At 41.7% G+C, this 15,000-nt stretch overlaps 1 protein-coding gene across 1 annotated transcript in view; it reads right to left on the bottom strand.

Annotated features, from left to right (window-relative positions):
* Positions 1 to 9,828: 9,828 nt before the first annotated feature.
* The window catches only part of lrrtm4l2 (leucine rich repeat transmembrane neuronal 4 like 2), a 6,027-nt gene continuing 855 nt past the window's right edge, over positions 9,829 to 15,000 (bottom strand). The window contains exon 2 of the mRNA XM_062049718.1: positions 9,829 to 15,000. This exon is cut by the window's right edge and continues 534 nt beyond it. Within this exon, the coding sequence (XP_061905702.1) occupies positions 13,922 to 15,000 (1,079 nt within the window). The 3' untranslated portion in view covers positions 9,829 to 13,921.

Raw genomic sequence — 15,000 nt, 5'->3', positions numbered from 1 at the left:
TAAAAGTCTAACTTTGTCAGTGTAGAGCTTCCTAAATTTACACCGTTGTTGGAGCCCACAACAAAGAATCTACACCAGGAGTGTCAAATGTACGGCCAGGCCGGGGAATAGGTTTTATCCGGCCCGCGTGATGAGTTTGCCAAGTATAAAAATGAGCTGCTTTATTTATTTTTTTAACAAAAAGAAACCGCTGTTCTAAATGTGTCCACTGGATGTCACAATAGCAATTCTGTTAGGCAAGGAAACAGTTTATACCGGGGCCAAGCAAGAGGTACACAGCAAAGGGTGACTGTGGCTCCTCCTCATAGACCAGGCCTGGGCAATTATTTTGACTTGGGGGCCAAATGTAGAGAAAAAAATGTGCTTGGGGGCCGGAATATGTGATTTTTAGGAACACTAATACAAAACCTCACAATAATGTCTGATAGATTGCTAAAAACATTATGATGGACTGCCTTAAAAAATGGAATGGATTTTCAAGCTTTTTGACTGAATGAGACACCCAGAATGTACATGAAAATAAAGAATGTGGGATTTACAATATTAACTATGAAGGATAAAACACTGAATATTGACAATGTATGAACGCCACACCCCCTCTCCATCCACATATTTTACAATCAAGCGAAACGCAACAAAAATGCAACAAATACAGCTAAAAACGAGAACCCCCCCCCCCCCCCATTTAAGGCTGGCTGCTTTGTAAACACTCTGTGGAAACGCTCCACACCCACACTGCTTGGTACCTCTTCTGAGGTGCTGTGAATTAGATGACCATAGTAACTAATTAGATGACCATAGTAACTAATTAGATTACCATAGTAACTAATTAGATGACCATAATAACTAATTAGATGACCATAGTAACTAATTAGATTACCATAGTAACTAGTATATAATGCAAAACAGCAGATTCCAACCATTGAAATATTGTATAGTTGAAGACTTCCGTATATTATAAAACATGAGTGCACATCATAATGGCAGCTACACTTTCCATCTTAAAGATCTAAAACAATTATTTGGGAATGTCCGGCGGGCCAGATGGAAAAGCCTAATGGGCTGCATGTGGCCTTCATTTGCCCAGTTCTGTCCTAGACCCACATGAAACTTAAAACCTGCTGTTTTATGTCTTCTGCTTGGACCACATGGTCATTTAGGACCCTCCTTGCCCCAAAATGTCTCTGTCAAACACCAGAAAAGTGAACTTAACCCCTTTGAATAGTGGGACAATCTTTGGTAGTTTTACTTTAACTTTGACCTCCGTTTCTTACGGTTTGTTGAGTTAGCACTGGATGGATACGTGGACATGACAAAGGAGGTGTTTGATACCTACAAGAGTTTACATGTTGTGTGTTTTGTTCAATCCCACAAAGACTGTGACTTCAAGTTGAATCCTGGCTTTGTAGACACACTGAGACCAAGTCTAAGCTCATTGGGGTTTTCAAGCTGCGCCAATTTCCTCAGAATTTTCAACAAATTTGAAGTGTTTTGTCCAGAGGATTAGTTGTGATTTGTACGTTTTCATAATGTCATGATCCGTGGTCCAGATCATGTTTTGTTCATGGACCGCTTGCCTGTGCATCGGTTGGGGACGTCTCTACGCTACTGACCTGTCTCCGCTCGGGATGGTCTCCTGCTGGCCCCACTATGGACTGGACTCTCACTGTTATGTTGGATCCACTAGGGACTGTACTTAGAGGGGGGGTTACCCACATATGCGATCCTCCCCAAGGTTTCTCATAGTCATTCACATCGACGTCCCTTGTGTGGGCTCTGTGCCGAGGATGTCGTTGTGGCTTGTGCAGCCCTTTGAGACTTTTGTGATTTAGGGCTATATAAATAAACATTGATTGATTGATTGATTGATTTAGTTTAGTTCCTGTTTTTGCGCTCCCTTGTTTGTTTGAGTTTCCATGACGACTGATTAGTTCCACCTGCCTCATGTGTTCGGATCACGCACCCGCTCTAATCAGAGACTATTATTTAAGCCTGTTTTGCCAGTTAGTCGTCCTGGCGACATTGATGATCTTTTCTACTACTTGTTTTCATGAGATACCATAGTTCATGCTGCTCCTTTCAGGCCACAGTAAGTCTTGTTTGTTTACGTCCATAGTTCAGGCTAAGTGTTTACCTTTTTGTTTCGTTCTTTAAGTTGTGCCTTCGCCTTGTGCGCCTTTTTGTTTTGTACTTTGTTGAGTTTTAGAGAGATTAAATAATGTTCCTACCTTCAAGCTTTGTCCGGTCTAGTCCGATTGCATCCCGGGAGAACAAATCTCGCAGTAAGCTGCGTAAAACTCCTCGTCCTGACACATGATGTGCTGGTTCTATTCTTGGCCAGGGTAAAACAAAGAAAACAACCTGGAGTTGTCTTTGTTTTTAAGTTATCATGCCATGATTTTACTATTCCGGCCCACTTGGGAATTGATGTTCCTCCATGCGGCTCCTGAGCTAAAATGACTTTGACGGCCCTGGTCTACACAGACATGCTGGATTTGATGGTCAACACTGACCATGCGGAGTCCGGTCTTTACACACCTCAACCATCCATAATACACTCCCTGTGCCTGCATGTGTGTGTGTGTGTGTGTGTGTGTGTGTGTGTGTGTGTGTGTGTGTGTGTGTGTGTGTGTGTGTGTGTGTGTGTGTGTGTGTGTGTGTGTGTGTGTGTGTGTGTGTGTGTGTGTGTGTGTAATTGATACTGTGTTCAGTCTTATTGCAGCTAAGAGAGAACAGAGGAGAAGTGAAATTCTGCACAAGCTAATCAATGTTGTCACCTGCAAACATTTTTATCCTCAGCACTTTTCTTTATTACAAGGTTGCACACATAATGCCTAATAACCACATTTGTTTTGTCTTTACACAAATACATAGGCGTAAGGAAAAGAGGATCAATACGATCAATACGATGACAAATCCACCACAACATTAGAATGACTTGCACACTAATGCAAGAACTGTATCTTGACTTGGAGTTTTTACGAGGACCGCCATGGCCCGGTTTCAATGGCACATGCACACAGGTCTTACTTGGACTAATGGAGGCTCAATCAGGGCCAGCAAGGTGTTGTCTGTTGGCCTCACAAACTACATTTACTACTTCCATTCTTGCATTTCTTCAATTCAATTGGATTCATTTATTCCAGTCTATTATTTTCATATTGTAGCGCAGGAGACGGCAACCCAAAATGTTGAAAGAGTCATATTGGACCAAAAATACAAACAAAAAAACTGTCTGGAGCCCCGAAAAATTAAAAGCCTTCTATAAGTGTTATAATGACGTCAACACATAATGTAAGTGTATATATTAGCTATAATAGCCTACTATCAAAATGACTATGTGTCGCAGGCTGACACAAATCTTTGTTGACAGAAATGTTGAAATGTAATATTTATTCTACGACATTGGAAAACATTAGTAAAACTTCTCACAGGGTAAGAACTCCTCTAAATGACTAGTTTAGAATGACCAAAGGTATAAATGTGTGTGTCCAAGTTTAAGGAAACGGCAGGCTGTCTTCTTCGAATGGATTTATAACAATTTATGCAAGCTGGGTAACATTTGCTGTGGTCTGGAACAACATGGCACATAAACAACTATGAGAAATGCAGCCAATATTACATACAGATAATGTGTCATGAGACATGCAAATATAAATTAAATACACAGAGGACGTAAGTAAAGGAAATGAAACGTGCTCAAATATAGCTACAAATGAAGCATAATGATGCAATATGTACATACAGCTAGCCTAAATAGCATGTTAGCATCAATTAACTTGCAGTCATGCACTGACCAAATATGCCTGATTAGAACTCCAACAAGTCAATAACATCAACAAAACTCACCTCTGTGCATTCACGCACAGAATACAACATTTGGTGGACAAAATGAGACAAAGAAGGAGTGGCATAAAATATGTCTTTCTCTGGCATCGTTGAAGAAAGTTATACAGGCAAACAAACTACGGTGAGTTCAAGGACCACCAACATTAGTAGGACAAAACGGCGCTGGCCAAATCCTCTCATCAGAGAATCATGTTTAATATAAATAGTGAGATTTATAACAATTTAGGGAGGTTTGTGTCATGTTGCCCTCCTGCAGAAACATTATTAAAACAAACATTTATTTCTTCACCCATCTTTTCGTATTTTCATACATTTTTGAAAAAAGCTCCAGGGAGCCACTAGGGCGGCGCTAAAGAGCCGCAGGTTGCAGACCCCCATTGTAGCCTGTCTCTTGGCTATGCTAACAGTACATGTTCATTTTGTTTCCCATCCAGTCAGACTTGACTTTCTGTGTTGCCATGTCAATGAAATCTTCAGAAGCAGAAGTCACTGAAACTTAAATTGCAACGAGGCTGCTTCTTGAAACAATTTGAACTCCCGCCAGCAAAGCTGTGTTAGCATCAGCATTTTTACAGCCCTCTGATTAGTTCATCAGAGCAAAACTGTCGACAAACCAAGTTCCATAAACTGAAAAAGTCTCTAGCAATCTGCACACAATACATTCAAGTTAGAATTGTAAATAAAAAGGGCAAACATAATGTATTTTATTGAAATTGTTGGGACAAGTGGTAGAAAATGGATGGATGGATGTTTATGTGTCGTTATATTATTAACTTAATATTTATTCAGAACTGACCCAATTTGTCTATTAGATGTTTTTGTCCAATCAGATTTCAGCTTTTATGAGTTGCCATGTCAATGAAATCTGCCCAGAATGATTAGTGCTGGCCCGTGTCACTGAAACTACAAAAGTAACGAGGCTATTTCTTCAAACTATCAGATTTCAGAGCCTGCCAGCAGGAAAACCATAACATCAGCAGTTTTTCATCCTCTGATTGGTTAATCAGAACAAAACTGTTGGCAAGCCAAGTCCCATAAAAAGTATGTAGCTTCATCTTAATCTGCACTCAATACATTTCAGTTGGATCATGAAAATAATATATTTCATTCAATTTGTTAATGTTTTGTCAGTATTACATCAATATTGATTCTGTAGCCTCACATGATGCTGCAAAGTTGAAATTTGGAGTTGTCCGTTGCATTTAAGCGTGTTACATTTAAGCGTGTTACATTTAAGCGTGTTACATTTAAGCGTGTTACATTTGGCACAGTAACATTTAAAGGCCTACTGAAATGAATTGTTTTGATTTAAACGGGGATAGCAGATCCATTCTATGTGTCATACTTGATCATTTTGCGATATTGCCATATTTTTGCTGAAAGGATTTAGTAGAGAACAACGTCGATAAAGTTCGCAACTTTTGGTCTCTGATAAAAAACAAACCTTGCCCCTACCGGAAGTAGCGTGACGTTGTCAGTTGTTCACTCCCTCATATTTTCCTATTGTTTTCAATGCAGCTAGAGCTATTCGGACCATTACCCCATTAATTGGAGCCAGGATGAAAGATTCGTGGACGAGGAACGTTAGAGTGACGGACTAGAATGCAGTCCATCCATCCATCCATCCATCTTCTTCCGCTTATCCGAGGTCGGGTCGCGGGGGTAGCAGCCTAAGCAGAGAAGCCCAGACTTTCCTCTCCCCAGCCACTTCGTCCAGCTCCTCCCGGGGGATCCCGAGGCGTTCCCAGGCCGGCCGGGAGACATAGTCTTCCCAATGTGTCCTGGGTCTTCCCCGTGGCCTCCTACCGGTTGGACGTGCCCTAAACACCTCCCTAGGGAGGCGTTCGGGTGGCATCCTGACCAGATGCCCGAACCACCTCATCTGGCTCCTCTCCATGTGGAGGAGCAGCGGCTTTACTTTGAGCTCCTCCCGGATGACAGAGCTTCTCACCCTATCTCTAAGGGAGAGACCCGCCACCCAGCGGAGGAAACTCATTTCGGCCGCTTGTACCCGTGATCTTGTCCTTTCGGTCATAACCCAAAGCTCATGACCATAGGTGAGGATGGGAACGTAGATCAACCGGTAAATTGAGAGCTTTGCCTTCCGGCTCAGCTCCTTCTTCACCACAACGGATCGATACAGCGTCCGCATTACTGAAGACGCCGCACCGATCCGCCTGTCGATCTCACGATCCACTCTTCCCTCACTCGTGAACAAGACTCCGAGGTACTTGAACTCCTCCACTTGGGGCAGGGTCTCCTCCCCAACCCGGAGATGGCACTCCACCCTTTTCCGGGCGAGAACCATGGACTCGGACTTGGAGGTGCTGATTCTCATCCCAGTCGCTTCACACTCGGCTGCGAACCGATCCAGCGAGAGCTGAAGATCCTGGCCGGATGAAGCCATCAGGACCACATCATCCGCAAAAAGCAGAGACCTGATCCTGCAGCCACCAAACCGGATCCCCTCAACGCCTTGACTGCGCCTAGAAATTCTGTCCATAAAAGTTATGAACAGAATGGGTGACAAAGAGCAGCCTTGGCGGAGTCCAACCCTCACTGGAAACGTGTCCGATTTACTGCCGGCAATGCGGACCAAGCTCTGACACTGATCATACAGGGAGCGGACCGCCACAATCAGACAGTCCGATACCCCATACTCTCTGAGCACTCCCCACAAGACCTCCCGAGGGACACGGTCGAATGCCTTCTCCAAGTCCACAAAGCACATGTAGACTGGTTGGGCAAACTCCCATGCACCCTCAAGGACCCTGCCGAGAGTATAGAGCTGGTCCACAGTTCCACGACCAGGACGAAAACCACACTGTTCCTCCTGAATCCGAGGTTCGACTATCCGGCGTAGCCTCCTCTAGAATGCAGTGAAATACATATTTTTTTTCGCTCTGACCGTAACTTAGGTACAAGCTGACTCATTGGATTCCACACTCTCTCCTTTTTCTATTGTGGATCACGGATTTGTATTTGAAACCACCTGGGATACTATATCCTCTTGAAAATGAGAGTCGAGAACGCGAAATGGACAGTCAGTGCCTTTTATCTCCACGACAATACATCGACGAAGCTCATGCTAATCAGCATGAGCTAACGTGATAGCATCTGTCTCAAATGCAGATACAAAATAAACAAATCCCTGACTGGAAGGATAGACAGAAGATCAACAATACTATTAAACCATGGACATGTAACTACACGGTTAATAGATCTCAGCCTGGCAAAGCTTAACAATGCTGTTGCTAACGACGCTAAGGCTGACTTAGCAACTTAGCAACCGGACCTCACAGAGTTATGATAAAAACATTAGCGCTCCACCTACGCCAGCCAGCCATCATCTGCCCAACTTATCAACACCCGTGCTCACCTGCGTTCCAGCGATCAACGGCGCGACGAAGGACTTCACCCGATCATCCGTGCGGTGGCCGGTTAGCATCGGCTAGCGCGTCTGCTATACAAGTGAGTAATCCTTGTTGTGTTGCTACAGCCAGCCGCTAATACACCGATCCCACCTACAACGTTCTTCTTTGCAGCCTCCATTGTTCATTAAACAAATTGCAAAAGATTCACCAACCCAGATGTCCACAATACTGTGGAATTATGAAATGAAAACAGAGCTTTTTTGTATTGTATTCAATACTTCCGGTTCAATGATTGACGTCACGCGCATACTCATCCTCCGAAGGCTTTTTCAACCGGAAGTGTGGCGGGAAATTTAAAATGTCACTTTATAAGTTAACCCGGCTGTATTGGCATGTGTTGCAATGTTAAGATTTCATATAAACTATCAGACTGCGTGGTCGCTAGTAGTGGCTTTCAGTAGGCCTTTAAGTTACATTTAAGTTACATTTGGCACAGTTACATTTAAGTTACATTTAAGTTACATTTGGCACAGTGCGGAGCTTCCATGGCCGAGGGAAGTAACTTTATGGTTAAAAAGACAGAAATGTCACTCAGGCATATCAGCAAAGATGTCGTCGAACATAAAGAGTCCACTGGGTTCTTTGTCATCATAAGAATTATTTTTATCTCTCTGTAATGACAAAATGTTTTATGTTGCGTTTTCTTTTAATATTGTGCTTTGTATAAACGCCAGGTGGTGGTGGTGGTATTAATCAAGTCTCTAATTGCACGGCCAGAATGTAACAACATGTCTAATATTGTGGTTTCACATTGCAATCCTCTTTCTAATAATGTGACTATCTACTCTAGAAACTACTATTATACACTGGGCCTCATTTACTCAAATCCAAATACCAAGTGCTAAACAGCGTGTGCCAACAATACAATTGTGTGTACCAGTGTTGTCCCAAGACCGACATTTTGGTACTGGTACCGGTACCAAAATGTATTTCGATACTTTTCGGTACTTTTCTAAATAAAGGGGACCACAGAAAATGTCATTATTGTCTTTATTTTAACAAAAAATATCTTAGTGTAGATAAAACATATGTTTATTATTGTCATTTAGTCCTTCAATAAAATGTTGAACATACTAGACAACTTGTCTTTTAGTAGTAAGTAAACAAACAAAGACTCCTAATTAGTCGTATGCAGTAACATATTGTGTCATTTATACACCTATTATTTTCTACACATTATGAGGGACAATCTGTAAAAAAGGATTATTAATCTACTTGTTCATTTACTGTTAATATCTGCTTACTTTCTCTTTTCACATGTTCTATCTACACTTCTGTTCAAATGTAATAATCACTTATTCTTCTCTTCTTTGATACTTGACATTAGTTTTGGATGATACCACACATTTAGGTATGGATGTGATACCAAGTAGTTACAGGATCATACATTGGTCATATTCAAAGTCCTAGGGACGTATTTACTGACTTTATAAACATAATATACATTAAAAACAAAAACGAAAAAAGATTTTGTTGTGCTAAAAAATATTGATGTAATCCTAGTAGTATCGACTAGATACGCGCCTGTACTTGGTATCATTACAGTGGATGTCAGGTGTGGATCCACCCATGGCGTTTGTTTACATTGTGATGCCGGTGAGCTACGGTGTGTAGTGAAGCATGTTTAGCTATTCCTCGTCCTGCAGTGATAATGCTACTTGTAAGAAACTTACTTTATTTGTCGCCATGGAGACCAGGATTAGTGATTTAGAAGTAGCTAAAACACTGTGGATGGATGTTAGCAGCATGTGTTAAAGCAGCTCTTCCTGAGGGTGTTTCAGTGTTATAACTTCACCTTTATCTTGACTTTTTACACCAAAATGCATCCATTCTCCCTTTTCTGTCTACACACTGTGTCTGCTTGTAAGTACTCTGTGTGTGTGCGCTGCCCAACATGCTCCTCTGCTCATAAAACCAACAATGACACGACGTGACGTCGACTGGGGGGCGGGGGACCGGTACTTTTCAGAGGTGGTATAGTACCGAATATGATTGATTAGTATGGCGTTACTCTACTAATACCGATATAGCGTACCACCCTGGTGTGTACTATTAGTAGGCATGCTGTGGGGGATCTACTAAGACTGGGTGTACAATTGATTGTAGTGGAATTAGGATTTAGTGTGTACTACTGGCCGTCACCATGGAGACACTCACTTCCCCTCCACCTTCATGACATCATATGCTTCAAGGATCCAACCTGTGCTGTTGTGTTATGTTGTGGAGTATGCAGCACACAACACTTTATCAGGGCGATATCCTGAAGAAGTGTCATCTGTGCGGCGCGGGTGTTGTGATGGTGCGTCCGGAATGATCCCGAAATGCATTCAAGAATCCATGAAAATGCAAATTGCAGTAGGTTTTTTTCATATGTGAGGTGTAGGTATAATAATAATAATAATAACATATCTCTTATATGTAAAAATACCACCGAACAAACCTGCCAGCAGACAACAACACAAATAGTTACAACTTGTTTTAATCAGTCTTTTCATAAAATGAGATTGCTAAATAAAGGATACATCTATCATTTGTGATTTATTCCTAACAGTCCGAGTATGTTGACACGCACGTATTGTAGGACGGCGGATTCTCCGTCTATTGTCCGTCTTTGCAGAGCCGTCGCCTCCTTCCTCACATCCACAACGCTGCCGGTTAGCACGCCTATTTCCAAAATGTAAATATAGACACAGAACAGTTTTGGCCTTGATGGATCACATTGCGAGTGCTAAATAGTTATATTTGCATTGCTTCCTCAAAGTGTTGTGGGTGTTCTGATAATCAGAATATATTCTGCATAAACATGAAGGCAGACAAGCTAAATGAGTTGGATTTGGATCATTTAAGAGCTGGGTGTCAAACTCTCCGCTAATACTCATACTTGCCAACACTCCCGATTTTCAGTGCCTCTCTCCAAAGTCTCCCGGGGCAACCATTCTCCCGAATGTCTCCCGATTTCCACCCGGACAACAATATTGGGGGCGTGTCTTAAAGGCACTGCCTTTAGCGTCTTCTACAAAGTCTGCTTTTCCTCCATACAAGCAGCGTCACATGATATATGCAGCTTCTACACACACATAAGTGAATGCATCACACTTGGTCAACAGCCATACTGGTAACACTGAGGGTGGCCGTATAAACAACTTTAACACTGTTACACATATGCGCCACACTGTGAACCCACACCAAACAAGAATGACAAACACATTTCGGGAGAACATCACCACCGTAACACAACATAAACACAACAGAACAAATACCCGGAATCCCTTGCAGTACTAACACTTCCGGTACGCTACAATATACACCCCCCGCTACCACCAAACCCCGCCCACCTGAGCCCGGACATGAATGAACTGGCATCCCAGAAAAGATGTCATGTATCTGGCTTGGGCACATCAGATTAGATCAGTTTGTTGCAAAGTGAGCAGTTTAAAGTCCTGAATGGTTGATTTATTCCAGGGGTGTCCAAACTTTTTCCACTTAGGGCTGCACACGGAAAAATTAAAACCTTTTTGATAGTTTTCATTTTCAAATCATAACAAAATATATGGATTTTGTTTTTTTTTTACCTTTAGGGCTCCTGGGGTCCATAAAGGGTCTAAGTCATTAAAATGTTAAAAACAAGTCAAATTATTTTTTTATTTTTTTTATTTAACGATGACAGTAAATCTCTACAGTATATCAACTTCAGGTTGATATAAAAAATTAAAAAACCAAAAAGGTTGTATGCCTTTTCTGTCAAGACAACTTTGTTGTTGATAATAAAAGTGAAATATGCAATATTTCCCCCACTGCCCGAAACATTCAGAAAGCAATGTTTGATGTGAAGTCATTAGAGCCTTAAAAACATCAATAATAAAGGACACCATTGATTTTAATTCATTATTATTTTTGAGTAATCACAGTGAAAAGATGAATAAAATCCCATTAAATATATTTAGGATGCAAAAGGTGCCCCACTCAAAGTGATACATTTGTATTAGTTTTTTTTTTACTTTCAACACTTAAGTTTGCCCGATTGTAGCTGAGATAGGCTCCAGCGCCCCCCGCGACTCCGAAGGGAATAAGCGGTAGAAAATGGATGGATGGAACACTTAAGTTAGGACATCAACTTCAGATATATCTGTCCATTTTACCTTTGAACTATTATTTTGTTTGTTTTATGCTCTTTTGCCAAAGAAAACATTGATGTTTTTGTATGGCAACCACACAATATATGCAATATTTTCCACATACACTACCGTTCAAAAGTTTGGGGTCACATGTAAATGTCCTTATTTTTGAAGGAAAAGCACTGTACTTTTCAATGAAGATAACTTTAAACTAGTCTTGACTTGAAAGAAATACACTCTATACATTGCTAATGTGCTAAATGACTATTCTAGCTGCAAATGTCTGCTTTTTGGTGCAATATCTACATAGGTGTATAGAGGCCCATTTCCAGCAACTATCACTCCAGTGTTCTAATGGTACAATGTGTTTGCTCATTGGCTCAGAAGGCTAATTGATGATTAGAAAACCCTTGTGCAATCATGTTCACACATCTGAAAACACTTTAGCTCGTTACAGAAGCTACAAAACTGACCTTCCTTTGAGCAGATTGACTTTCTGGAGCATCACATTTGTGGGCTCAATTAAACGCTCAAAATGGCCAGAAAAAGAGAACTTTCATCTGAAACTCGACAGTCTATTCTTGTTCTTAGAAATGAAGGCTATTCCACTAAATTGTTTGGGTGACCCCAAACTTTTGAACGGTAGTGTAAAACATTTTAAAGTGAAATATTTGAAATAATCGGAGCCTTGAATAGGTCAATAATTCATTATAACATTGATTTTTTTTTTTTTTTAAGCAATGCCAAAAAAAGACAAATAAAGATAGACAAAATAAAAAAAAACAGCCTTAATGGCAGCTTTGTGTCAACATTGCAACTTTTTCTAGTTAGATTTCACCTCATTCTATTTTTGCAATAGCATTTCCAGAATGTGTGGCGGGCCGGTAAACAATTAGCTGCGGGCCGCAAATGGCCCCCGGGCCGCACTTTGGACACCCCTGCTTTATTCGTTGTTATTTTATTTTTTTAATTTATTAGCCTGTGGAAAAAGTTAATGTTGATATTTACCTCAGAAGGCTGCAAATAGAAAAGAGGCATTCAATTGTTTATCTAAATTGTATTTAATATACCATTGATGTTTTCTCGTTTGTTTTTTGAAAGTTGATTTTGCACTATTAAGTTACATAAGCGTTGCTCAATGTTCCATATTCAGTGTTAAAGCAAATCAGTGCAGCAAACTGAGCAATAATTAATGTTTTATTCATGCACTTTCTCTTGCTACTTCAAGGCTTGAATGTTTGATTCATTCATTATTGTTATTTTATTTTCAAATGTATTATTAGCCTGTGGAAAAAGTTAATGTTGATATTTACCTCAGAAGGCTGCAAATAGAAAAGAGGCATTCAATTTTTATTTCAATTGTATTTGATATGCCATTGATATTTTTTCATTATTATTATTATTATTTGAAACTGGATTTAGCATGTCACTATAAAGTTATATAAGCCTTGCTTGTTCAATATTCAATGCAAAACTTGTTTGGGTCCCTATTAAAAGGTTCATTTGTTCAAGCTTTGTTCAGTTTGACATTTTGTCCCACTCTGTATTTGAGTTTGACACCCCTGCTTTAAGAGACACAATCCAGTAGGTGAGGTGAGCTACAGTATGTGGTCGCTATCAACTTTGCACCTTTTAACACACAAGTTTGCACACCTTCAGTAGATCAGGCCCCTAATAGTCATTAAAGTGTCTATCAGTACTCAGATCTCTCTTGTCTATCAATACTCAGATCTCTCTTGTCTATCAGTACTCAGATCTCTCTTGTCTATCAGTACTCAGATCTCTCTTGTCTATCAGTACTCAGATCTCTCTTGTCTATCAATACTCAGATCTCTCTTGTCTATCAGTACACAGATCTCTCTTGTATCGGCTCATTCCATTGTGCAAGTGGTCATAATGTTTTGGTAGGCCCATTTGTTTTGTTTTGAGTGTTTGGTCCAACCCAGGGTGATTCACAAGGTAGATTTAAAACTAAATGAGACAGAATGTGAATCATTCATCAAGAGGACGAGGCCAAGCCGAGTGTTTGTTTCCCCCAATTTGACATGATAATGATTCCTGTAATTGCCGCCCTGGTATGACAGATGCTGAACAGTGCCAATCGTTAACAGCCTGGAACTCTTCTAATCCTTCTCTTGGCACGCTCGCTTCCCACGCACACACATTTCCATACTCGACGATGCACCGGGATCATAAATACTTTGCACAATATAAATCGATACGTAAAAAAAAACGTCTCTGTTGGTTTCCATGTGTGATAATGATACAGGTGATGACCAAAAGGGTCAAGCTATGTACAGAGCTGACTTGTGGTCAGTTTGGGTCCTCCGCGGGTGTCCTGGCTGGCACTGCCCTAACCCTGCTTCCATGTGTCGTGGGCATAATGAGCTCTCTCCTCACATTTCTAGTTGCTGTATCTCTGGCAAACACTTCCGTCACGTGAAGCCATTTCTTTAAAAATAAAGAATCCCTCATCCAATGAAAAAGCCGTCACGTTTGGTCTCTGAAAGAGGAGCGCAGCTCTCACACTTCACATTCTATGGATCCTGATATCGTGCATGTGCACGGCCTTGTCTCGTTGGCCAGCGAGTCCATGGTCTCAGAGTTGGAATGGTAGCTCAGATAGTACTCTTGCAACTGAGAATTAAGGTCCTGCTCCTGCCGCCGGCCTTTTTTCCTGCGCTTGTGTTTGACTGAGTGCTCCTGCAACTGCTTTATGGTGTTAGGGTAGTGCCTCCATGAAACATAAATAACCAGGAGGATCAATGACACCGACAAAAACAAGGCTACGCTGCCCGCGATGATTTTATGGAAAGCCATATGCTCAAACGGTATCTCCGGGAAGGACGAGGTGGAAGGTTCTGGGGATGACGAGCTAATGGCTGTGGCCTTCACTGTCTGTACGTCTGTCTGGTTAGGCCATTGAGCTGAAGGTGGAGATGTCTGCTCTGGTGACTCACTATGAGCCCGTTGGCTGACACTCAGGAGGGGAAGGTGAGATGTGTTCTCCACAAATGGGTTTGAAGTCAGAATAATGAGAGCAGTGGTGGTTAAGACGTTATATATGTCAACACACGTGGAGTGGTTGGCCACTACGTCCAAAACCTTTTCCCCTTGCACCGATTTAGGACTGCTGCATATCATGCTGATGTCCTTGGCATCCCTCAAGGTTCTCAGCCATCCTATCAGCGGGCATATGCTGGGCCTGCAGTCCCAGGAGTTCCCAGCCAGGCTGACGGTGGTCACTGAAGACCACGCCGACACGGCTTCCACGGGCACGCTCCTTAGCTTGTTGGATTCCAGATTGAGCGTTTGCAAGTTCGGCATGGACAGGAAAACGGCGGGGTCCAACGTTTGGATGTCGTTCCCTGAGAGGTCCAGTTTCTGCAACTTGAGCCAGGTCCACGGTACGCCTTGACTTATGGTTCGGATGCGGTTCCATTGCAAATAAAGAGCCTGCAGGTTGGTGAGCCGTGGGAAAATGTAGAAATTAATCCTTGAAAACTGATTGTGCTCCAAATGAAGCTCTTTGAGCCGGAAGAGTCCTAAAAAGGTTGTTCGAGTGAGGCTCCGCAGGCGGTTGTAACCCAAATCCAGGAACT

Source organism: Entelurus aequoreus, linkage group LG06 (assembly GCF_033978785.1).
Source record: "Entelurus aequoreus isolate RoL-2023_Sb linkage group LG06, RoL_Eaeq_v1.1, whole genome shotgun sequence".
Lineage (NCBI taxonomy): Eukaryota > Metazoa > Chordata > Actinopteri > Syngnathiformes > Syngnathidae > Entelurus > Entelurus aequoreus.
This window is presented reverse-complemented; position numbering and strand designations above follow the sequence as displayed.